The 21,694-nt window shown below is 67.9% G+C and overlaps 1 protein-coding gene across 5 annotated transcripts; it reads left to right on the top strand.

The window, feature by feature from the left end:
- Positions 1-267: 267 nt before the first annotated feature.
- On the top strand, positions 268-21,482 carry TBC1D24 (TBC1 domain family member 24). Of its 5 annotated transcripts, none has more exons than XR_016226024.1 (9): positions 268-406; positions 14,362-15,448; positions 15,820-15,837; positions 16,272-16,426; positions 16,940-17,003; positions 17,161-17,256; positions 17,556-17,787; positions 17,969-18,139; positions 18,567-21,482. XR_016226024.1 is itself a non-coding variant. In XM_070064100.2 (9 exons), the coding sequence occupies exons 2-8, from the start codon at positions 14,484-14,486 to the stop codon at positions 18,121-18,123; spliced, it is 1,689 nt and encodes a 562-aa protein (XP_069920201.1). In that variant the 5' UTR covers positions 268-406; positions 14,362-14,483; the 3' UTR covers positions 18,124-18,139; positions 18,567-21,482. The 5 variants fall into 5 exon arrangements, 3 of the variants coding, with proteins under 3 accessions (XP_069920201.1, XP_069920203.1, XP_069920202.1); XM_070064100.2 differs by having other exon boundaries at positions 16,268-16,426; XM_070064101.2 differs by lacking the exon at positions 268-406 and adding an exon at positions 2,723-4,053 and having other exon boundaries at positions 16,268-16,426.
- The last annotated feature ends 212 nt before the right edge of the window (positions 21,483-21,694 follow it).

Here is a 21,694-nt window from a genome sequence, read left to right as displayed (position 1 = left end):
CCCTGTGCCCAGCTGCCTCTGCCCGTGACCCTGACTCCAGTCTGGACCTCAGCCTGCAGGGCTCCTCCGCGCCTCCCTCCCCCCGAAGCCCCTGCGCCCCTTGTCCGCCAGATCGGGACCGGGCCGGGAGGCGCTCCGGAGGACGGCCATCCGAGCTCCCGGCCCTCGGACACCGCGGCCGCCGCCTCGGGCTCCCCGCGCGGGGCCCGGGGCTCCGCGGGCGCATGCTCCGGCCGCCGCCGCGCCTCAGCGCGCATGCCCAGAGCCGGGCCGGGCCGGGACCCGCGGGCGCGGCGGGGTGGGCAGCGCGGCGCGCGCTCGGCGGGGGCGGGGCCGCGCGCGCGCGTGCGCAGACAGCCGGGGCGCCGTCGTGCGGCGAGCGGAGCAGGCGGCGCGGCTCGCGGAGGTGGGTGTGCGGCGCGGTGCGGGGTGGAGAGGCCGGCGCCGGGCCGCTGGGCTGGGCGCGGCTGTCATCGCGAGGGGGTGGTGCCGGGGTCGCGGCGCGCGTCCCAGGCTGCGGGGCCTCTCCGCATTCGGGGTGCCCTGGCCTTGGCGCGAGTCGGGGGGCTCCGCCCCGGCCGCGGGGCGCGATGCGGGGGCCCTGGCGGCCGGCGGGCCCCGCAGGGCGAAGCGGAGGGGGCGTCGCGGGAGTCGGCTGTGTGTCGCCCTCTCCCGGGGCTCTTTCCACTCTCGCCCGGTCGGAAGTGCAGCAGATGTCCGCGCGGACCGGCCGCCCCTGTCGCCCGTTACCTGCCCCAGGGTGGCGCCTGGGGGGTCCCGCGCCCCGGAGCCCCTGCCGCCGCGCGCAGGTGCAGCTGCGGGGTAGAGCGGGCGGGGGCGCCACGGCCTGGTGAGCAGGCTCGGGTCACTGCCCCAACGCAGTTGTGCCCTGGGCCTCTGGTCAAGGCCGAAGGTTGGTCCGAGGACCCGCGGGGTGGTGCGCAGGGCCAGCCGGGCCGCTGGGGCCGTTGGATCTTCAGCCCGGGGTGTGGTCCCCCGTGCCCGCGGGCAGCTGGCGGGGAGGGGAGGGCCGCCCCGGGATTAGCAGGGCTGCGGCGCCGCTGCTCCGTGCCCGGCACACGTGCGCCGTGGCCGCACTTAAGGGACCGCGGCTGGTAGAGACCGACCCAGATCAGAGGAGACGGGGAGGCTTCACCCAGGGGGACCCCTCGGCCCCCCTCCGGCCTTTGCTGCCCCCGGCCTGGCGTGGCGTGGGGGGGTTCTGAGTGGTTTGAAAGGAGCCCCGGCGCGGTTGCCAGCAAGACGTGAACTGGTGCGGATCTCGCCGGGGTCGGGGTGACCTTGCCGCGTCGGCTGGGAGGGGCGAGCGTCTGGGGGTGCGGACATAATCTGGTAATCCGGCAGGCTCTGCGCAGCGGCGATTACATCCGGGCCCGGGTCTGCGTGTCCACCTGCAGGTGGGCCTTGGGCACCCGAGCCGCTCCGTCCTCCTCGCGGACGAGCCAGCCTCGGGCGACACACTTGAGTGTTTGCCGGAGTCTGGTTTAAGGTACATAACGACTTCGAGGCAGGCTGTAAACAAGCACTTAGCATTCCCGTTCAGTGTTCTCCCTGTCTGAGCCGCCAGCTGTGTGTGACACCCTGTGAACACGGAGAAGCCCCTGCCACCGAGGCAGCCGCGTCAAGTGTCGCCTTCCAAACCAAGATAAAATCAAAAAAAAGCCAGCCTGGGGCTTTGTGCTGAGAACCGGTGTGAGTTCATTATTCAGTGACGTCCTCTGTCCTCAGCCTGCGTGTTTTTGTCACGTGAACCGGCGCTGTGACGGCGCAGTGCCGCGCAGGATTTGGCCTCTGCCTGGAGCTTGCCCGGGCACAGGGGCGGGCGAGAGGAGCCCTCCGGGCCGGGGGCAGCGTGTGCAGTGACAACGGTGGCTTGGGGGGCCGCGGAAGAAGGCGTTAGGGAGCGGGGCTGACAGCGTTGACCCCAAGTGTGACTCGTGTTCTGAGTGGTGGCAAGCCGCCCAAGGAGCTTAGCTTTGTGAGTGACCTGGTCGCGGTGGGGGGCTGCCCGGGGCCACGGCGCCCCCAGACGTGTAAGGACGCAGGAGGGCAAGACGGCAGGACCAGGGGCTCCCGGGCGGGGGGAAGGGCGGGCGCTGGCGGGTTCCCCACTGCTCCCCACCCCCGGTCGGAGCTGCCAGCATCCAGGCAGCAGGTGGGCGTCCGTGGCCTGGAGCTGGGCCGTGGGTTGGGTCTTCCTGGGAGAGCCTGCGGACTGGCAACAACACCGAACCCGGCAGGCCCCGGGAGACGGCAGCAGGCCGACGGCTCTCGGGGGAGGAGGAGGGGCTGGGCCCTCGTGTCTGTGACGGACGGACTTTGCTTCTTGGGCTGAAGGGCGGGACTGGGCTGCCGCAGGTGTGCCTGGGGCCTCCTGTCTCACGTGCCCCTTCCCCCTTTGGGGCCCTGGGTTGGTGCCCCCAGGACGTCCTCCCCTGTGGGAGCGCAGGGCCTCACAGCAGGTGGACCTTGGGAGCATTGGCCCAGTGTGGGGCCCCGGCCGTGTTCCTCCCAGGGTGAGGAAAGGAGCCCGTGTGTCCCCATCCGGGCCGCCGAGCTTCTCCCCGTGTCTCCCGGGACAGGAGGTCCTGGTCCCAGGCCGTACCTGGGCAGGGAAGTCCTCCCTGCATCTCCCCTGGGCGGCGCCTGCCGGTGGTCGCGCGGGTCTGACGGTGCCACGCACACTCCCGGGTACGGCTCTCCGGTGGGCGACTGCTGCCGGTGGAAGCCCTGGACTGCGTGGAGTGCGTGGCCTGTCCTGTCGTGCTCCCCGTGCCCTCCCCGGCCAGGCCCCTCCTGACAAGGGTCCCCCCGCCCCCGTCCCGGCACACCCGCGGGTGGCAGAGGGCCGAGGCTCGGGTGGGGCTCCTGCTCTCGGCACACGGGGGCGCCGTCCTTTCTCGGGTCCTCTGGGTCCTTGGAGCCTGCAGGGCTGCGCCGACTCTGAGCCAAGTGGCCCCGGACGCCCAGCGGGCCCTGCCCTCCGTGCTGTCCCGAGGAGCCGGGGCCCCCACGCTGGGGGACCCCGCTGAGCCAGTCTCCTCGTGGGCCAGGGCCCGGCGCTTGCCAGTTGTAGCACCCACGCCTGAATCGGCATGATCGGTACCCCTGGCCCGAGGCAGGACTCACGGGAGCTGGGCGGGGCCTCGCACTCGGCACGCTGGCATGCAGGAAGCGTGGCTTGGATGCCTCCTGCAGTGGTGGGGTGCGCGTGACTGGGTGTGGGCGGCTCTCAGCACGAGAGTCTGAAGGCGCTGGCCCAGGGCCTCCTGGGGGCAGAGCGCACTCCTGCCCGGGCTGTCGTTCGGAGCTGCGGCCGGCAAGGCCTCCTGAGCCCAGAGAGAGAGATCCTGCAGCCCGGCCTGCGAGGCCGAGACGGCGCCGCGTGGCTCTGGAGACCTGCCTCTGAACCGGCAGGCGGGCCCGCCCCCGGCCCTGGAGCCGTGACTAACACTTGTCGCACCTGGCACGTGCCCGCCTTTGTCTGCCCGGCACGGGCCCACTATCAGGTTTCCCGCAGCCGGCCGCGCGGGCGTCGCTGTGGAATGCCGGCACCGCTGATGCTCTGCGTGGCGCTCCCCGTGCCTGCTCGGCCTTCAGAATTAAGTTTCCCCCTCCGGCCCGAGTGGTTTGCCGTCGTCCTTGGTGTGTGCCTGTTTCCTGGCTCTGGGTTCCTCCTCCCTGGGGCGTACAGGGTGCTGAGCTGGGCAGATGAGCAGGCCACTGCCCCGGGTCCTGGAGGCGGAAATGGATTGGCGGGCTCAGCCCTGCCCCGGGGGCAGGGGCGGGGAGGGACAGGCCATCCCTCTGAGTGGAGCGTGGCCACTGCCCTGGGCACCGGCAGGAGAGGCGGGTCCAGGGAGGATCGTAGGTGGGGAGTCTGCGCCGAGTGCCGTCGCCGAAGCACTCGGGAGGCACTCTGGGCAGCGGCTGTAGGGGCCGGGCCATCCGCACCAGACGGTGCTGGCCAGGAAGAGGGTGGACCCTTGCATGTCCCAGAGGACCTGGCCGGGAGCAGCAGAACTGCGAGAGGTGAGGTGTGTGCGGGTGGGCAGCCTCGTGCTTGGTAGGCGAGGGCCCCAGGGTGTCCTGGGGAGAGGCAGCCGGGGTGGAGGGGGCCGGCGCTCCCGCCAGCAGCTGCCGTCAGAGCCGGGGAGGAATCTCGGGTTTCTGTCCCGCCGGGTTCGAGGCTGGCATGTGCAGCGGAGAGCCTAGGTCCCCAGGAAGTGAGAGCCAGCACCGGGAGGGGCATCAGGCCAGGCCCACGGCTGCGCTGGTCACACAGAGGGCCGGCCAGGCCCACGGCTGCGCTGGTCACACAGAGGGCCGGCCAGGCCCACGGCTGCGCTGGTCACACAGAGGGCCGGCCAGGCCCACGGCTGCGCTGGTCACACAGAGGGCCGGCCAGGCCCGTGGCTGCGCTGGTCACACAGAGGGCTGGCCCGAGAGGAGGTGCTTCCCGGCAGCCCCCTTCCCCCGAGGGGAGTGGAAGGGTGAAGCCGTGAGCCGTGAGCCGGCACCGGGAACTGGAGAGGGTGCTGGCAGGTGGGCCAGGGAGGCCTGCCAGGCGGCGGCGGCTCACGAGCTGGCACCAGCAGGCCCGCGGCGTGATTCCTCCCCGCCCAGGCTGCCGTCTGGTGCTTCAGCCTGGCTTCCTCTGCTGGTGGCTGAGGTGGGAGGAGGGGCAGAGTAGGAGCTGAGGCTGGGCTGGGCTGGGAGGCGGTCCCTGGGCCCCACGTGGCGGGGGGAGTTTTGCCCCCTGAACTCAGGGGCCGGGTTCCTGGGCTGCCACACTGTACATAAAGAGGTGGGAAGTGGAGCCAGGCTCCCCGGTGATGGCAGCACGGCGAGGAAGGCAGGTGCCGGCGGAGGGGGCCGGCGCTCCGACAAGTCCCAGAGGAGGGGAGGGGGGGGCAGCAGGTGAGCTCGGGAAGCCTGGCGGCCGTGGCCACCCCGGTTAGTGACACCGCCGCCAGCCGGCCACGTGGCCAGAATCTGCTGCCTTCCTAGATGGCAGTGGCCCCAGGCAGTGGGGCCAGGAGGGGGCAGGTCTCCAGAGGAGTGTCCCCAGACTGGTCCTTGGGGTCTGTGCACGGGAGAGCGCCAGCCTGCGCCCAGGCCCCTTCCCCGCACCGTGTCCCTGGCCGAGTTTCTGACGGCTGCCCGCTGTGTGCCCGACAGATCTTCGTTCGAGGAAAGCCAGGTGGTGCCTCTGTGTGCACTACCCTGATGGCCCCTCAGGGGTCCGAGGCCCTCATACTTGCCCCTCTGTGTGGGGCAGTTGGGTGCCTGTGGTCCCTGGAACCCACGTCTCCCTCTCTGCCCGTGCAGCCACCTCCAAGGGGCTTCCGGAACCTGCACAGCTCCCCCGAGTGTGGCGTGCGCCCTCACGCGTCCCAGCCCTGCCGCCCGGGGTCTTCCCGGCATTGCTCTGTGCCCAGCTCAGTGCCGGGGCCCAGCAGGTGCTTTGGAGAACGGTGGATGCCACTGGGAGGACGGAGGGGGCCGGTGGCCCGGGCTGCGCTGACCTGTTGTTCCCGGGCTGAGGCCTGGGGGTGGGGGCCGAGCGTCCCCTGACCTTGTCTGTGGCCCTGGCAGATTCCTGGCAGGTGGGATTCAGCAATTCCTGACCGACCCTACCCCCATAGGAGTCAGACCCCGTCAGACCTGGGAGGAAGGTCCCTGGCCCGGGAGGGTGACTTACCTGAGTGCTGGTTTCCACCCCCAGCCCTCCACCTGAACGTCCAGCGACACTCAGCTGGCCAGCCATGCCCACCCCGTCCTCCCCACCTGGCCCTCTGCCTGGCGTCCCCGCGTGGGCTCGCTGCTCGTCCCAGAGGCACTGGGCGGCGAGGGACTGCAGCTGGCTTGTCCGTGGGGCGTCTCCTCCCCACACCCCCAGCGTTCAGCAAAGCAGGGGCTGCCGTGGGGAGCGAGGGGTGTTGAGCCCCGTCAGGGCACGCACGTGGCTCCGGCGCCTGGGACGCCCCGCTCCCCACGGGCCCCTCGCGCTGCCTGGCTCAGAGTGGAGCTGAGCCTGAGCCCTGTTGTCGCCCTTCCTGGGCCAGGGCGGGTGTGGCCGTTGAGCCGGAGCTGGCCAAGGAGTCCCTGGTGTGCCAGGCTCCCGTGGCTGGGGCTGCCTCGCCCACGGGGCCACAGATGGCCTTCAGGTGGCGTCAGATGTGTGCCGGACCCTCCGTGCCACCGGCGTCACCGCTGGCTTGCCCGCTCTGCCCTGAGCTAGCGCTGCCTGACACCGCAGGGTGGAGCTCCCTGGGCATTCGTGCCCCCACCCCAGCAGAATCCTTGAGCGGCTTGGGCACCGCCTCCACTGGGCGGAGTCCACCCCATGCACTTGTGGGCACACCCCACCTTCCGTGGCCTCCAGGCACAGCCTGGCCCTGGCGCCCTGCCCTCCCCCTCCAAGGCCAGCTTCTGCGTGGACTCTCCTCTGGCCTTCGTGTGGGGCGCCCCCACCCTGGGCACCCCCTGCCCCTTCCTGCCTCTCCTGCTGTGCTCACGGGGGTGCCCTGTCTCCACCCTGCACCAGGCCGCTCCTGGTACTTGGGGTCCCCCTGCCCATCCGCACACCCTTCCTGCTGGTGATCCGTCTGCTCTTTGCGCCGTCTTACCCAGAGGAGGCACCGCTGTGGGGTGGGTCGGAGTCTGGGGCTCAGGGGCCGTGGTCAAGTGCCGGGATCCCATTCCTTGGGACGCGCACCCCAGGAGGGGCACCCAGGAAGGAGCTGAGCCGGCTGCAGAGGGGACCCTGGGGCTCAGCTGCGGCCCCGTTTCTGTCCCATGGAACAGTTTGTCTTCACATCCGGCCGCTTGTGTGGAAAAAGCACCCTCCCGCCGGGGAGGTGAGAGGCACAGGGACCGGCAACTCAGGCCTGGAGCAGAGTCCTGGGGCTCCGAGCCTGCTGGGGGCGCGCAGGGCAGGGCTGAGCGTGGGCGGCCCCGGGCATCCAGTGTCCTCGCCTTAGGGAGAGCAGACGTGCACGCGCACACGCGCACACACATGTGCACGTGCACACGCATGCACACACATGCCCAGCCGTCACCAGCGTCACCCAAGCTGGAAGGGGAAGCCCACCACAGGGGTGGGCGCTGGCCCTGGGCGTCTCCCAGCCTGCTGTCCGCTCTCCTCCCCACAGACCCCATGGAGTGAAGCCCCCAGGCTCAGGGGAGTGTGGACCCCTGCCCGCCAGCCCTGGCGCCTTCCTCGGGCCGCTGTGGGAGAAGACCCCGGAGCCTGTGGTCTGCAGCCTCACCCTTGGCAGGGCCGGCACTGGGCGAGGGACAGCAGTGTCGCCCAGCACAGGGAGAGAACGCTCGGGAGAAACGGCAGTCGCTCGTTTCCGCCGCTGGCTTTCCTTGTTTTTAAGACGTGCGTAGGATTCCCCGACGGGGGCAGAGGGCTGATAAGTGCGGAGACGGGAGAGACTGAGGCCACTGCGGGAGGCCGTGAGCATCGGGTGCTGTTGCTGGAACGCACACGCGGGGCCCCGTGCCCACCCTGGCCTCCGGTGGCTGCACCCCCCACGGCTGGCGCGGCGTTGGCCCCGGGTCTGTCACCCCAGCTGTCGCTGTGCATCAGCTGGTGCCCAGCCGGCTGAATGCCCTTGGTGGGGGCGTGGTCCTCACGGAGCATCAGGTGGAGCCCGCGCCCCAGGCCCACGGCGCTGGCGCTGCCGCTCGGCCTCGCGTCCCCGACCCCAGGGCCTTTGCCTGCGCCCCCCTCCTCGGTCCTGCTCAGCTGTTCGGCTCAGAGGCCATCTCCCAGTAGAGGCCACCCCGGGGGTCCTCAATAAAGGCGCCCTGGCCCCCCGATGCTGTGTGGGGCCCCCAGCGTCTGGAGTCGCCAGCAGCGGGATCTGCAGGCTATACAGGAAGTGGGGACACGGGACGCCCACTGCTTCCTGTTTAAACGTCCACATCCAGGGCGCTGCAGGCGCCGCCCCTCCCCCGCCGTGAACTGGGCTCGGAAAGTGGTTTCCTGGGAGGACCGTCCTCGCTGGCGTCTGCCCAGGCTGCCCTGCGGGGAGCGGGAGGCCCGACCCAGGAGCCCCCGGGCTGCTGCAGGGGCTCAGGCGCCTGGCGGCGGCCACGCCACACTCCACACACACACACACGCTCGCACGCACATGGACACCCATGCACACACACATGGACCCACACACACACACATGGACACCCACGCACACACACACATGGGCACCCACGCACATGCGCACATGGACACGCACGGACACACACATGGACACCCATGCACACACACGTGGACACACATGAGCGCATGGACACCCACGCACACGCGCACAGCACACACATGCACACACACATGGACCCACGCACACACACACACGGACACCCACGCACATGCGCACATGGACACGCACGGACACACACATGGACCCACGCACACACACACACACATGGACACCCACGCACGCACACACATGGACACCCACGCACATGCGCACATGGACACACACACGGACACACACATGCACACATGGACACCCGTGGACACACATGAGCGCATGCACACACATGGACACCCACGCACACGCGCACAGCACACACATGGACACATGCGCACACACACATGGACACGCACACACATGGACACCCATGCACATGCGCACATGGACACGCACGGACACACACATGGACACCCATGCACATACATGTGGACACACGCACATGGACACACATGAGCGCATGCACACACATGGACACCCATGCGCACAGCACACGGACTCGCACACCCCCCCACACACACGGACACACGCACGCACACACATGGACACCCATGCACACACGCACACACATGGACACACGCACGTGGACACACATGAGCACACACACACATGGACACCCATGCACACACGGACACATGCACGCCCACGCACACACATGGACACCCACGCACGCACACACATGGCGCACACACACGAGGCCGCCGCGGGCTGAGGCAGGGGCACAGCTGCCCAGTCTGGGGAGCAGGAGGCGGAGCCGGACTTGGACTGAGTCGGGCTGACTCATGCGACCCTGGTTCCTGCCTCCCGGCCCCTGGGCAGGACACGGAAGCGGCTGCCCGGGGCAGGGTGCCTGGGGGAAGCCGGCGAGGCCTTGCTCACAGGAGGCAGGCAGGTGGGCTCGTTCAGCGGCAGCCCGCCTGGAGGGTGGGTCCACTCAGCGGGCAGCCTGACCGGAGGGTGGGCCCACTCAGCGGGCAGCCTGACCGGAGGGTGGGCCCACTCAGCGGCAGCCCGCCTGGAGGGTGGGCCCACTCAGCGGGCAGCCCGCCTGGAGGGTGGGCCCACTCAGCTCCGTCCCAGGAGCCGGGTTTGTTGTGCGTGCCGGGCTGAGGGACAGGTGAACCTGGAGTTTTGCTCTGTCACTGGATCGTGTTTGACCCCCATAACTGTGCGTTCGTACAACCCTCACGTAGTAATAAAAACTTTTAAATCAAGGAAGCCACTCTGGGCCTGGTTGGTTGGGCTTTTTTGCTTTTTATTTTCTAGTGTATTTATTTGAAAGAGAAAGAGAGGCCCCCCCCCATCTGCTGGTCCACACCCCAGTGCCGTTCAGTCAGCCCAGGCCTCCCAGCGGGGCGGAGGGACCCAGGGGCCCGTCCCCCCACTGCCTCCCGGAGTCTGCGCAGGGGCTGGAGTGGGGGGTGAGCCCAGGCAGGGACCCGGGGGGGGGTGAACCCAGGCAGGGACCCAGGGGCAGGGGTGAGCCCAGGCAGGGACCCGGGGGGGGTGAGCCCAGGCAGGGACCCAGGGGTGGGGGGTGAGCCCAGGCAGGGACCCAGGAGTGGGGGGTGAGCCCAGGCAGGATCCCAGGGGTGGGGGGTGAACCCAGGCAGGATCCCAGGGGTGGGGGGTAAGCCCAGGCAGGGACCCAGGGGTGGGGGGTAAGCCCAGGCAGGGACCCAGGGGTGGGGGGTGAGCCCAGGCAGGATCCCAGGGGTGGGGGGTGAACCCAGGCAGGATCCCAGGGGTGGGGGGTAAGCCCAGGCAGGGACCCAGGGGTGGGGGGTGAACACAGGCAGGACCCAGGGGCGGGGGGTGAGCCCAGGCAGGGACCCAGGGGTGGGGGTGAGCCCAGGCAGGGACCCAGGGGCGGGGGGTGAGCCCAGGCAGGGACCCAGGGGTGGGGGGTGAGCCCAGGCAGGGACCCAGGGGTGGGGAGTAAGCCCAGGCAGGGACCCAGGGGTGGGGGGTGAGCCCAGGCAGGGACCCAGGGGCGGGGGGTGAGCCCAGGCAGGGACCCAGGGGTGGGGGGTGAGCCCAGGCAGGGACCGGGGGGGGGGGGTGAACCCAGGCAGGGACCCAGGGGCAGGGGTGAGCCCAGGCAGGGACCCGGGGGGGGTGAGCCCAGGCAGGGACCCAGGGGTGGGGAGTAAGCCCAGGCAGGGACCCAGGGGTGGGGGGTGAGCCCAGGCAGGGACCCAGGGGTGGGGGGTGAGCCCAGGCAGGGACCCAGGGGTGGGGAGTAAGCCCAGGCAGGGACCCAGGGGTGGGGGGTGAGCCCAGGCAGGACCCAGGGGTGGGGGTGAGCCCAGGCAGGGACCCAGGGGTGGGGGGTAAGCCCAGGCAGGGACCCAGGGGTGGGGGGTGAACACAGGCAGGAACCAGGGGTGGGGGGTGAGCCCAGGCAGGGACCCAGGGGTGGGGGGTGAGCCCAGGCAGGATCCCAGGGGCCTCTCCCCACCGCTGCCTCCCGGGGTCTGCACAGGGACTGGAGCGGCTCCGACCTGGGAGCCACACCTCTACTGCTGGGCTCCATGCTGACCTGGAGGTCCTCACAGCCCTGGCTACCCACCCAGAAGCAGCAGGCTCTCTGTTTGGGACAGAGGAAGGGGGCTCCTTCTCGGTCTCCGGCTTGGTCCTCGCCCTGGGTCCCTCTGGATCCCGTGTGTCCCTGACCCCCGGGCCTGCTGCTCCCTGCGGGGACTTCGCACCCGGGGTGTGGTCGTAACACTCAGGGCGGCTGGGCGGGGGCTGGCGCTCCTGGAAAGGAGCCGGCTCTGCTCCCTCTGCGGTCGTACTGGGGGTCAGTAGCAGTGGACACACGCGTGGGAGACCTGCAGCGTGGCCAGGGCGACAGCGACCCCACTGCCTCCTGGCCCAGGACAAAGCAGACTTACCAGGGGCCCCGCGGGGCTCCTCCCCCTGGGGAGCAGGGGCCGGCCTGGCCGCGGGCTTGCCCAGGGGCACACGTTGAGGTCGGCTCCCTGTGACTCTCAGAAGGCCTTGTTGTAGTTCAGGTTTCCCGTAGGGTAGCCCCGTGAAGGCAGGCTCCGTGGGTTTATGCCTGAAAACATTGAAAGCAAGAACTCAGATTTTTAAAGCCGGTGGCGCGGCTCACTAGGCTAATCCTCTGCCTTGCGGCGCCGGCACACCGGGTTCTAGTCCCGGTCGGGGCGCCGGATTCTGTCCCGGTTGCCCCTCTTCCAGACCAGCTCTCTGCTGTGGCCAGGGAGTGCAGTGGAGGATGGCCCAGGTGCTTGGGCCCTGCACCCCATGGGAGACCAGGAGAAGCACCTGGCTCCTGCCATCGGATCGGCGCGGTGCGCTGGTTGCAGCGCGCTGGCCGCGGCAGCCATTGGAGGGTGAACCAACAGCAAAGGAAGACCTTTCTCTCTGTCTCTCTCTCTCACTGTCCACTCTGCCTGTCAAAAAAAAAAAAAATTCAGATTTAAAAAAAAATACTTATTTAATTATATTTGAAAGGCAGAGTTAGAGAGAGGGAGAGAGAGAGAGATCTTCCATCTGCTGGTTCACTCCCCAAATGGCTTCAAAGGCGGAGCTGGGCCAGTCAGAAGCCAGGCGCTTATTTGGGTCTCCCACAGGGGTGCAGGGGCCCAAGGACTTGGGCATCTTCCACTCCTTTCCCAGGCCATAGCAGGGAGCTGGATCGGAAGTGGAGCAGCCGGGACTCGAACCGCGCCCATATGGGATGCGGGTCCTGCAGGCGGCGGCCTTACCCGCTGAGCCACAGCGCCGGCCCCAGGACTCAGAGACTTGAACTATTTGCGTAGCAGCCTTGCTCACAGCAGCCGAGAGGCAGAAGCCGCGTGGGTGTCTGCGCAGAGACTACAGCCGGAACGTGGTCTGTCCACGCAGCCGGGGTTAGCGTCCAGCAGGAAGGGATCCCGACACGGCCGCAGCAGTGAGGGCTCCGTGCTCAGGGAGGCAGCGCGGGGAAGGGACAGGCGCTGTGCGCCGCTCCCCGGGGCTGCCGTGCAGGGCCGGCAGGGGCCGAGCCGCCCGGAACGGTTCACGTGCAGGACTCCCATCACGGGGACTTGCCGTCCACAGACCTCAGTGGCCGGGTGCGTGCTGGAAGCAGATGGTGCTTCTCTTGTCTGTCTGTAAGACTTGTTTATCTTGCCAGGCAGAGAGACACAGAAAGGGAATTATCTTTGACCGGCTGGTTCCCTCCCCACGGGCCCCCAACAGCCAGGAGTTCCTGGAGCCAGGAGCTCCACCCGGTCTCACACGTGTGGCGGGGGCTCCACCCGGTCTCACACGCGTGGCCGGAATTCCAGCCAGGTCTCACGCGTGGCGGGGGCTCCACCTGGTCTCACATGCGTGGTGGGGGCTCCACCTGGTCTCACACGTGTGGCCGGAATTCCAGCCAGGTCTCACGCGTGTGGCAGGGGTTCCAGCCAGGTCTCACATGTGTGGCAGGAGCTCCACCCGGTCTCACACGCGTGGCGGGGGCTCCACCTGGTCTCACGCGTGTGGCGGGGGCTCCACCTGGTCTCACGCATGGCAGGAGCTCCACCCGGTCTCACGTGTGGCGGGGGCTCCACCCGGTCTCACGCGTGTGGCGGGGGCTCCACCTGGTCTCACGCGTGTGGCGGGGGCTCCAGCCGGTCTCACGTGTGTGGCGGGAGCTCTACCCGGTCTCACGTATGTGGCGGGGGCTCCACCTGGTCTTACACATGTGGCGGGGGCTCCACCTGGTCTCACGCGTGGCGGGGGCTCCAGCCGGTCTCACGCGTGGCGGGGGCTCAGGTACTTGGGCCGTCTTCTGCTGCCTCCCGGTGCGTCAGCAGGGAGCTGGCTCAGAGTGGGCGGTGATGTGGGATGTGGAGCCCCGGGCAGCGGCTTAACTGGCAGCGCCGCAGGTAGACGGGAGAGTGGGGCTGGAGGGGGCCATTTTAGCAGAATCCATACATCCCTTATGTAACGAATTTTTTGCAGATTTCTGTAATTGTAATTTTTTATTTGGTTATTTTTTTAAAATGTATTCATTTATTTATCTGAAAGGCAGAGTTAGAGAGAGAGAGAGAGAGACAGAGACAGACAGAGAGAATCTTCCATCTGCCAGTTCACTCCCCAAATGATTGCAATGGCCAGGGCTGGGCCAGGCCGAAGCCAGGAGCCTGGAGCTCCGTCTGGGCCTCCCATGTGGGTGCAGGGCCAGCGCTTGGGCCATCTTTCGCTGCCATCCCAGGTGCATTAGCAGGGAGCTGGATTGGAGCAGCTGGTGCCCAGGTGGGAGGCTGGAGCTGCAGGCAGGGGCTTTGCCCGCTACACCCCAGCCCCCCCCCTTAGTATTTATAGTAGCTCGGTCTTCCCTAGTTTTGGTGAATGTTCTAGATGCCAGAGAGGCCGGGACAGTGTGGTCCAAAACTCACTGAGGCAGTCCTGCCGTGTCTCAGGACTCGTGGCATCGCAGGTGGGAAGGCTGTGTGGTGCGCAGCTGTGCCCGGGACAGCAGCCCCAGCCGAGGCAGGTGGACGGCTGCTGTGTCTGGACCTCACTGTCCCCGTCCAGTGACCCTCACCCCGGCTCCGTGGCCCATCTCACCATTTCTTCTCTTGTCTTTTTGTAAAATTTGTTTATTTTAGTTGAGAGGCACAGTTACAGAGAGAAAGGGAGAGACAGAGAGAGGTCTTTGATCCACTGGTTCACTCCCCAAATGGCTGCCACAACCAGGGCTGGGCCAGGCCAAAGCCAGAAGCTTGGAATCCCATCCGGGCCTCCCACGTGGGTGCAGGGCCGAACCACTTGGGCCGTCTTCCGCTGCTTTCCCAGGCACATGAGCAGGGAGCTGGACCAGAAGTGGAGCAGCTGGGACTTGAGCCGGTGCCCATGTGGGATGCCGCACCGTGGCGCCGGCCCGGGGAGCTGCCCTGAGCCGGTTGTGCCTCGGAACCTGGGTGAGCCCTCCGGTAGCTTCCTGCGCAGCCGCAGTCCAGGACTCGGACGCCCGGGAGCGGTTGTGTATCTTGGATGAGGGGCCTTCTGTCGCTGCGTCGGAAGTTAACCGGGGCAACAGGTGCACTAAAAATGTCTTCTACCCCTCCAGGGTGCAGGATGGCAGGCAGGTGTACAGAAAGCCCTCGGCGAGGGTGCTGGACGACCTAGCCGGTCCCCACGGCCCCGCCCCCGGCAGCCCGGGGCCCTCCTGACCTGGCCACGCCGGGCGCTATGGACTCCCCCGGCTACAACTGCTTCGTGGACAGGGACAAGATGGACGCTGCCATCCAGGACCTGGGGCCCAAGGAGCTGAGCTGCACGGAGCTGCAGGAGCTGAAGCAGCTGGCACGCCAGGGCTACTGGGCCCAGAGCCACGCCCTGCGGGGCAAGGTGTACCAGCGCCTGATCCGGGACATCCCGTGCCGCACGGTCACGCCCGACGCCAGCGTCTACAGCGACATCGTGGGCAAGATCGTGGGCAAGCACAGCGGCAGCAGCCTGCCGCTGCCCGAGTTCGTGGACAACACGCAGGTGCCCAGCTACTGCCTGAACGCGCGGGGCGAGGGCGCCGTGCGCAAGATCCTGCTGTGCATCGCCAACCAGTTCCCCGACATCTCCTTCTGCCCGGCGCTGCCCGCCGTGGTGGCCCTGCTGCTGCACTACAGCCTGGACGAGGCCGAGTGCTTCGAGAAGGCCTGCCGCCTGCTGGCCTGCAACGACCCCGGCCGCAGGCTCATCGACCAGAGCTTCCTGGCCTTCGAGTCCTCCTGCATGACCTTCGGGGACCTGGTGAACAAGTACTGCCAGGCGGCGCACAGGCTCATGGTGGCTGTGTCTGAGGACGTGCTGCAGGTCTACGCCGACTGGCAGCGCTGGCTGTTCGGGGAGCTGCCCCTGAGCCACGTCGCCCGCGTCTTCGACGTCTTCCTGGTGGAAGGCTACAAGGTGCTGTACCGCGTGGCCCTGGCCATCCTCAAGTTCTTCCACAAGGCGCGGGCCGGGCAGCCGCTGGCGTCGGACAGCGTGAAGCAAGACATCCGGGCCTTCGCCAGGGACATCGCCAAGACCGTGTCCCCCGAGAGGCTGCTGGAGAAGGCCTTCGCCATCCGCCTCTTCTCCCGCAAGGAGATCCAGCTGCTGCAGCTGGCCAACGAGGCCGCGCTCAAGCAGAAGGGCATCACCGTCAAGCAGCAGAGGTGGGCGGGGCCCGGCGTGGGCCCACCGGCCCGGGCTGCTGTGGGTGGGAGAACCTGCAGAGCGGGGCGGGCCTTCTGGGTGCAGAAGAGGCCTTGGGAGCGAGGCCCCCGCCTGCCGTGGGAGCTCTGGCAGGGGCTGGGCTGGCGCCGAGCGTGGCTGCCGCGCGTGGCCCCTGCTCCGCCGCTGCAGCGAGGCCTCGTGGGGCAGCGGGGCGGGGACAGGTCCCCACGTGCCCAGACCGTCTCAGCAGCTGGCCCCGCGGCCTCCTGTGCCGGGCCGCAGGAGCAGGCGTCCGGGCGCCGTCACTGACCTCTCCTTGTCTGTTTTATTTTTCTTCCTCTCCGTGTCCTTGCTTCCTCCTGTTTCTCAGTGTGTCGCTTTCTAGAAGGTAGGTCAACCGCAGCCGCACGCCGGCCCCTCTGCCGGCTCGCTCCGTCCCCCTGCGCCCGGCCGACGCGCGCGTGCTGGCTTCCGCGGTGCCGCCTCAGCCTGTCTGTCTGTCCGTCTGTCCGCTTACCTGTGTCTGCTGGTGCTTGGCTGGCCCCGGCCCTCGACGTGCCAAAGCTGACTCACCTGTGCCCTGATTTCCCAGAAAAAAAAAAAAAAAAAAAAGACGCTTTTGTCCGCAGTAGGCTGGGCGCTGCCCCCTCTCAGTTACGGGTTGGGAGGTGGGCCCGCGCATGGCCGTACCCAGTTCCTCCCTGCCCGGCTGCCAGAAGTGGGCCGTCCAGCTGGCTGAGTACGAGACACGGTGCCCGGGGGGGCGGGCGGCCGGGCCGAGGCCAGCACAGGCTCTGAGCCCTGCCCGCGCTTCCCAGGCAGTTTGTGCACCTGGCCGTGCACGCGCAGAACTTCCGCTCGGAGATCGTCAGCGTGAAGGAGATGCGGGACATCTGGTCCTGGGTGCCCGAGCGCTTCGCCCTGTGCCAGCCGCTGCTGCTCTTCTCCTCGCTGCAGCATGGGTACAGCCTGACCAGGTAGCACCCCAGCCCTGCGGTCACCGGCCCTGCCTTTCCCGCCGCGTTGGCCGCAGGCCTCGCCGGGGTGGTGGTCCCCAGGTTTGGCAGGTGCACCCCCCCGGGCAGCCGGCCAGAGTGCTTCGGGCAGAGCTGGCCGTGTCCACAGGCCCACGAGCGTTTTGGCACAGCCGGAGCTGTTTCCACAGCCCCTGCCAGGGACGACAGCCAAGTGCTGGGCACCATGCTGGCCGCTGGCCGCTGGCTGCCCTGCCCCCCCCCCCCCCCCGCCGTGCGTCTGGCTTCCTGGGCCAGGGACCTGTACCCCTGGTTCCTGCTTCCCTGTGGCCCTTGGCCGAGGCTCTGCCCACGGGGCCATCCGTGGTCGGCGGGGGGGGGGTGGGGGTGGGGGCTGGGAAGGCCGAGAGCGGCCTGAGGAGCTCCCACGGGGCAGGCTTCCCGAGAGAGGCCGCGATCGTGGGCCCGGGCGGGGCCCGGCCGGCGCCGCCAGCCTGGCTGTGCTCTCGGCCCCAGGTTCTATCTGCAGTGTGACGGACACGAGCCCACCCTGCTGCTCATCAAGACCACACAGAAGGAGGTGAGCAGGGCCGGCCTGAGGCCCCCCGGGCTGGGGCCGGGCCAGGGGGTGGGCACGGGCGGCACGGGGAGCTCCTTCCTGGCCGAGACATGCCCGCCCAAGCCCGCCCCGGCCGCCACCGCCCCGAGCTCACACGGCAGCCCGGCTGCTTCTGCAGGTGTGCGGAGCGTACCTGTCCACAGACTGGAGCGAGAGAAATAAGTCCGGAGGCAAGCTGTGCTTCTTTGGGACTGGAGAGTGCTTCGTGTTCCGGGTAGGTGGGCGGGGTGTGGGCCCCGTGTCCCGCTCCCCGCTGCCCTGCAGGGAGACCTCCGCCCTTCCCCGGGACCCCCAGCCTCCTCACTCCCCGCTGCCCTGCAGGGAGACCTCCGCCCTTCCCCGGGGCCCCCAGCCTCCTCGCTCCCCGCTGCCCTGCAGGGAGACCTCTGCCCTTCCCTGGGACCCCCGGGGCCCCCAGCCTCCTCGCTCCCCGCTGCCCTGCGTGACTTGTGGGTGAGTGGGCCGTGTTTCGGGGGGCAGCAGGGGCCCAGGGGCTCACACTGCTCCCCTCAGCTGCAGCCCGAGGTGCAGCGCTACGAGTGGGTGGTCATCAAGCACCCGGAGCTGACCAAGCCGGCGCCCCTCACGCCCCCGGAGGCCGGCCCCGCCCCCTCCCAACTCGCCCACGGTGCCCCCTCGGACCCCGCGGACCGGCTCTCGCCCTTCCTGGCCACCCGGCACTTCAACCTGCCCTCCAAGACCGAGTCCATGTTCATGGCCGGAGGCAACGACTGCCTCATCGTCGGTGGGCACCTGCTGCCCTGCCGGGCTGGAGGGAGGCGGGGCGTGTGGGCGGCAGAGGGGTGGAGCAGGTCTGGGGGCTTGGAGGGCGTGAGAGGGGCTGAGTGCACTGGGCGCGGGGAGGGGCCGCTGAGCCACCCCCAGCGAGGGGCGGAGGGGCGGCTGCTGACCGGAGCGTCCCGCAGGGGGCGGGGGCGGCCAGGCCCTCTACATCGACGGGGACCTGAACCGGGGCCGCACGGGCCACTGTGACACTTTCAACAACCAGCCCCTCTGCTCCGAGAACTTCCTGGTCGCTGCTGTGGAAGCCTGGGGCTTCCAGGACCCCGACATCCAGTGAGGGGCCTGTTCTGCAGGTGACTGGGCGTGGCGGCAGGGGTGCGCTGGGGCGGGCACCACTGCCTCTCCTGGTCTGGCTTGGACTGGCCCAGGCTCCGCAGCCCTGCAGAGCACCTTCCTCCCCGGTGGGGCCTGGCTCTCCTGCATGAAGGCATCCTGTGTGCCAGGCCCTGGGCAAGGCCAAGCGCGGGCCTGTGCTGCCCCCTTGTGGTGCCACGTGGAGTTGCTCCCTCCCCAAGTCCTGAGGGAACGCAGGCTCCTGGCCACATCCCGCTGCCCCCTCCTCAGTGGGAAGCCCACCCGGCCAACCCAAGGGTCCTGGGGGCTGGGTTTCTGGCTGCAGTGGGGGGGGGTGTTTGTGCTCATCTGCGCCCTTCCACCCGGGGAGGGCCAGAGCCTGGGGGAGGGGCTGGGGGGTCATCACGCGTCCTTGTGTTTCTGCAGAACCAGAAGCCCCGTGACCCTGCTGTGCACCCACAGCCGCAGAGGTGTCCCGCGGAGTGGCCCGGGCTCCGTGTCCTGCCCCTGCCCAGAGAAGCCTGCACCCTCCGCCCTCACCCCGCGAGCTGCAGCCCCGTGCTGAGCTGCAGGGCCCTGTGGTTTCTGTGGGGGCCAGGTCTCCTTGTCGCTGCAGGGCCCCGGGCCCAGGGTCACGCTCGGACCCTGCAGTGTGGCCCTGCCCCCGCCTCCATCCGCCCCAGGCCCTGCCCCCTGGCTGCGTCCGCCTGAGTCTAAAGGTCTCACCAGGGCAGGCTGCCCACACTGCGGGGAGCACCCTGCCTGAGAACCCCCCAGCTTCCCTCAGCTGGTCCTGAGGGTCTGGGTGCCATGGCGGGGGGCTGGGCTCCACCCACGCCACGTGTGCCCGCCCTCCCCGTCACCGCACCTCTGCGTGGGGCCTCGGGAGAGAGGGTCCTGCCTGCCGCCCCTTCCTCTGAGCCCCCACAGCCACAGCCCTCACCTGGGCCGCCCCCTGTGGTGTGGTGTGCATTGACTGTGGACGTCTGAGTCTGGACCAGGCGGTGCCCCCTGCCAGCCCACGGCCGCGTCACCACTGGAACACTGAAGTCTGAAGAACGCAGGGTACGGAAGTCGACGGGTGCTGCCTGCTGGCCCGCTGAGACCCAGAGCTGGGCGCTGCTGCCCTGGCCTCACCCAGGCCCCCTGGAGTCCAGCCTGGCCTACGGAAGCCGACGGGTGCTGCCTGCCGGCCCGCTGAGACCCAGAGCTGGGCGCTGCTGCCCTGGCCTCACCCAGGCCCCCTGGAGTCCAGCCTGGCCTACGGAAGCCGACGGGTGCTGCCTGCCGGCCCGCTGAGACCCGGAGCTGGGCGCCGCTGCCCCGGCCTCAGCCAGGCCCCCTGGAGTCCAGCCTGGATCAGCAGTCGCTACTTCGTGGTGATTTCTACGTCCTGTGTGAAGTTTTGTGCACCTGTGAAATATTAGCTGTCTTTATTATCTTTTTCTTTTCTATCAACCTAAAAGGTATGTGTAATTGTTATCCTTTTTAAAGAAGACATGTTTTGTCTGAAAGGCGGAGCGAGAGAGTGGAGAGGTGATCTACCCACGGGTCCACTCCCCAGCGGCCCCTGGCGGCAGGGGCCAGGAACGCAGCCCCTGTTTCCCATGGGGGCGGCAGGGACCCAGCTCCCCGGCCACCCCTGCTGCCTCCCAGGGTGCGCACGGAGGTTGGGTGAGGGCGGCCCGGCCGCTGCGCCCAGCACCGTCCCCGCCTTGATTCGTGTTCTCACCGTCGTCCTCGTGATCTGATACGAGGCAGAACTCGCTGTAGTGGTCTGGTCCCGGCTGCTCCGCTTCTGGTCCAGCTCCCTGCTGACGCCTGCAGAGGCAGCGCTGACGGCCCGAGTCCTGGGCCCCTGCACCCACGTCGGAGACCTGCATGGTCCGGCCCCTGGCCCCCGGCTCCGGCCTGGACCAGTGCTGTTCTGTGTGGCCCCTTGGCACGTGGGGAGTGAGTCAGTGGAAGGAAGACGTCTCCCTCTCTCCCTCACTCTGCCTTTCAAATAAATGAATCTTTTAAAAACAAGAAATTAGTCAAAGTTAGGAGAAATTGCATGAGTTACTGAGTTTATTTTAGAAAGACTGAATGTTTATTTTTTTAAATTAAGCCTAATTTAAGCCAGTTTACTAAGTTAAGTGAACTCAGCCGGCGCCGTGGCTCAATAGGCTAATCCTCCACCTTGCGGCGCCGGCACACCGGGTTCTAGTCCCGGTTGGGGCGCCGGATTCTGTCCCGGTTGCCCCTCTTCCAGGCCAGCTCTCTGCTATGGCCAGGGAGTGCAGTGGAGGATGGCCCAGGTGCTTGGGCCCTGCACCCCATGGGAGACCAGGAAAAGCACCTGGATCCTGGCTCCTGCCATCGGATCAGCGCGGTGCGCCGGCTGCAGCGGCGGCCATTGGAGGGTGAACCAACGGCAAAGGAAGACCTTTCTCTCTCTGTCTCTCTCTCTCACTGTCCACTCTGCCTGTCAAAAAAAAAAAAAAAAAAAAAATTAAGTTAAGTGAACTCATTAACGCAGAATCTATGCCTGTAGGGCTTCAGGAAACCAGGTTTGAACTCGGGGCGTTTCAGTGCGAGTCTCAGAGCCCCGGTTGCGGAGCTGCCCCCAGTTCTGCTGTTCCTGGGCACTCCCGCTTCGATGTCGCCCGGCTTCGGGCACCTGGAGACGAGGCCTCCGCGCCCGCCCGGCTCCGCCGGCCTGGAGCCTCTGTAGTCTCCTTGGGAAGAGGGAAGTGCAGGCCGGCCCTGGCGCCACGCCCCCTGCGCCGCTGGGGCCCATGGGCACTGCTTGCCCACTTCCTGCTGTGGCCTGGGAAGGCGGCAGAGGATGGCCCGAGTGCTCCGGCCCCTGCACCCCCATGGGAGACCAGGAAGAAGCTCCTGGCTCCTGGGACAGCCTGGCCCAGCCTGGCAGTGTGGCCATCTGGGGAGTGAACCAGTGGATGAAAGCCCTCTCTCGCTCTCTCTTTCTCTCTGTCTCTAACTCTGCCTTTCAACTAAATAAAAAATAAGTCTTGGGGCCGGCACTGTGGCACAGTGGGTAAAGCTGCTGCCTGCAGTGCCAGCATCCCATGTGGGCACCGGTTCAAGTCCCAGCTACCCTACTCCCGATCCAGCTCTCTGCTGTGGCCTGGAAAAGCAGTGGAGGATGGTCCAAGTCCTTGGGCTCCTGCACCCACGTGGGAGACCCGGAGGAGGCTCCTGGCTCCTGGCTTCGGATCGGCGTAGCTCCGGCCGTGGTGGCCATCTGGGGAGTGAACCAGCAGATGGAAGACGTCTCTGGCTCTGTCTCTGCCTCTCTGTAACTCTGCCTTTCAAATAAATAAATTTTAAAAAATACATTGGTTCACTTTAAAAAATAAATCTTTTTAAAAATAATAAGAAAAAAGGCATTTGGAACTGTAAAGAATTAGCTTCTGTCTGCTGGTTCGCCCGCCTGAGGCCAGCGGCAGCTGGGCCTGGGCCTCTGTGCGCCTCACGCGGGCGCCGGGCCGTGCGTTGCTGGGAAGCCGGGTCAGAAGTGGAGCGGCCGGCACTGGAGCCGGAGCTGT

The sequence above is a fragment of the Oryctolagus cuniculus genome, chromosome 19 (assembly GCF_051225735.1).
Source record: "Oryctolagus cuniculus isolate XC-2025 breed Fujian yellow rabbit chromosome 19, ASM5122573v1, whole genome shotgun sequence".
Classification (NCBI taxonomy): domain Eukaryota; kingdom Metazoa; phylum Chordata; class Mammalia; order Lagomorpha; family Leporidae; genus Oryctolagus; species Oryctolagus cuniculus.
The sequence above is the reverse complement of the archived record's forward strand: the minus strand, read 5'-3'. Positions and strand labels throughout refer to the sequence as shown.

Excerpts from the sequence above, each read along its gene's own strand:
- TBC1D24 (XM_070064100.2), top strand. The coding sequence starts at position 14,484 with ATGGACTCCCCCGGCTACAACTGCTTCGTGGACAGGGACAAGATGGAC. Across the intron at positions 16,427-16,939 it reads CATGGGTACAGCCTGACCAG|GTTCTATCTGCAGTGTGACG; the intron begins GTAGCACCCCAG and ends TCTCGGCCCCAG. Across the intron at positions 17,788-17,968 it reads CAACGACTGCCTCATCGTCG|GGGGCGGGGGCGGCCAGGCC; the intron begins GTGGGCACCTGC and ends AGCGTCCCGCAG.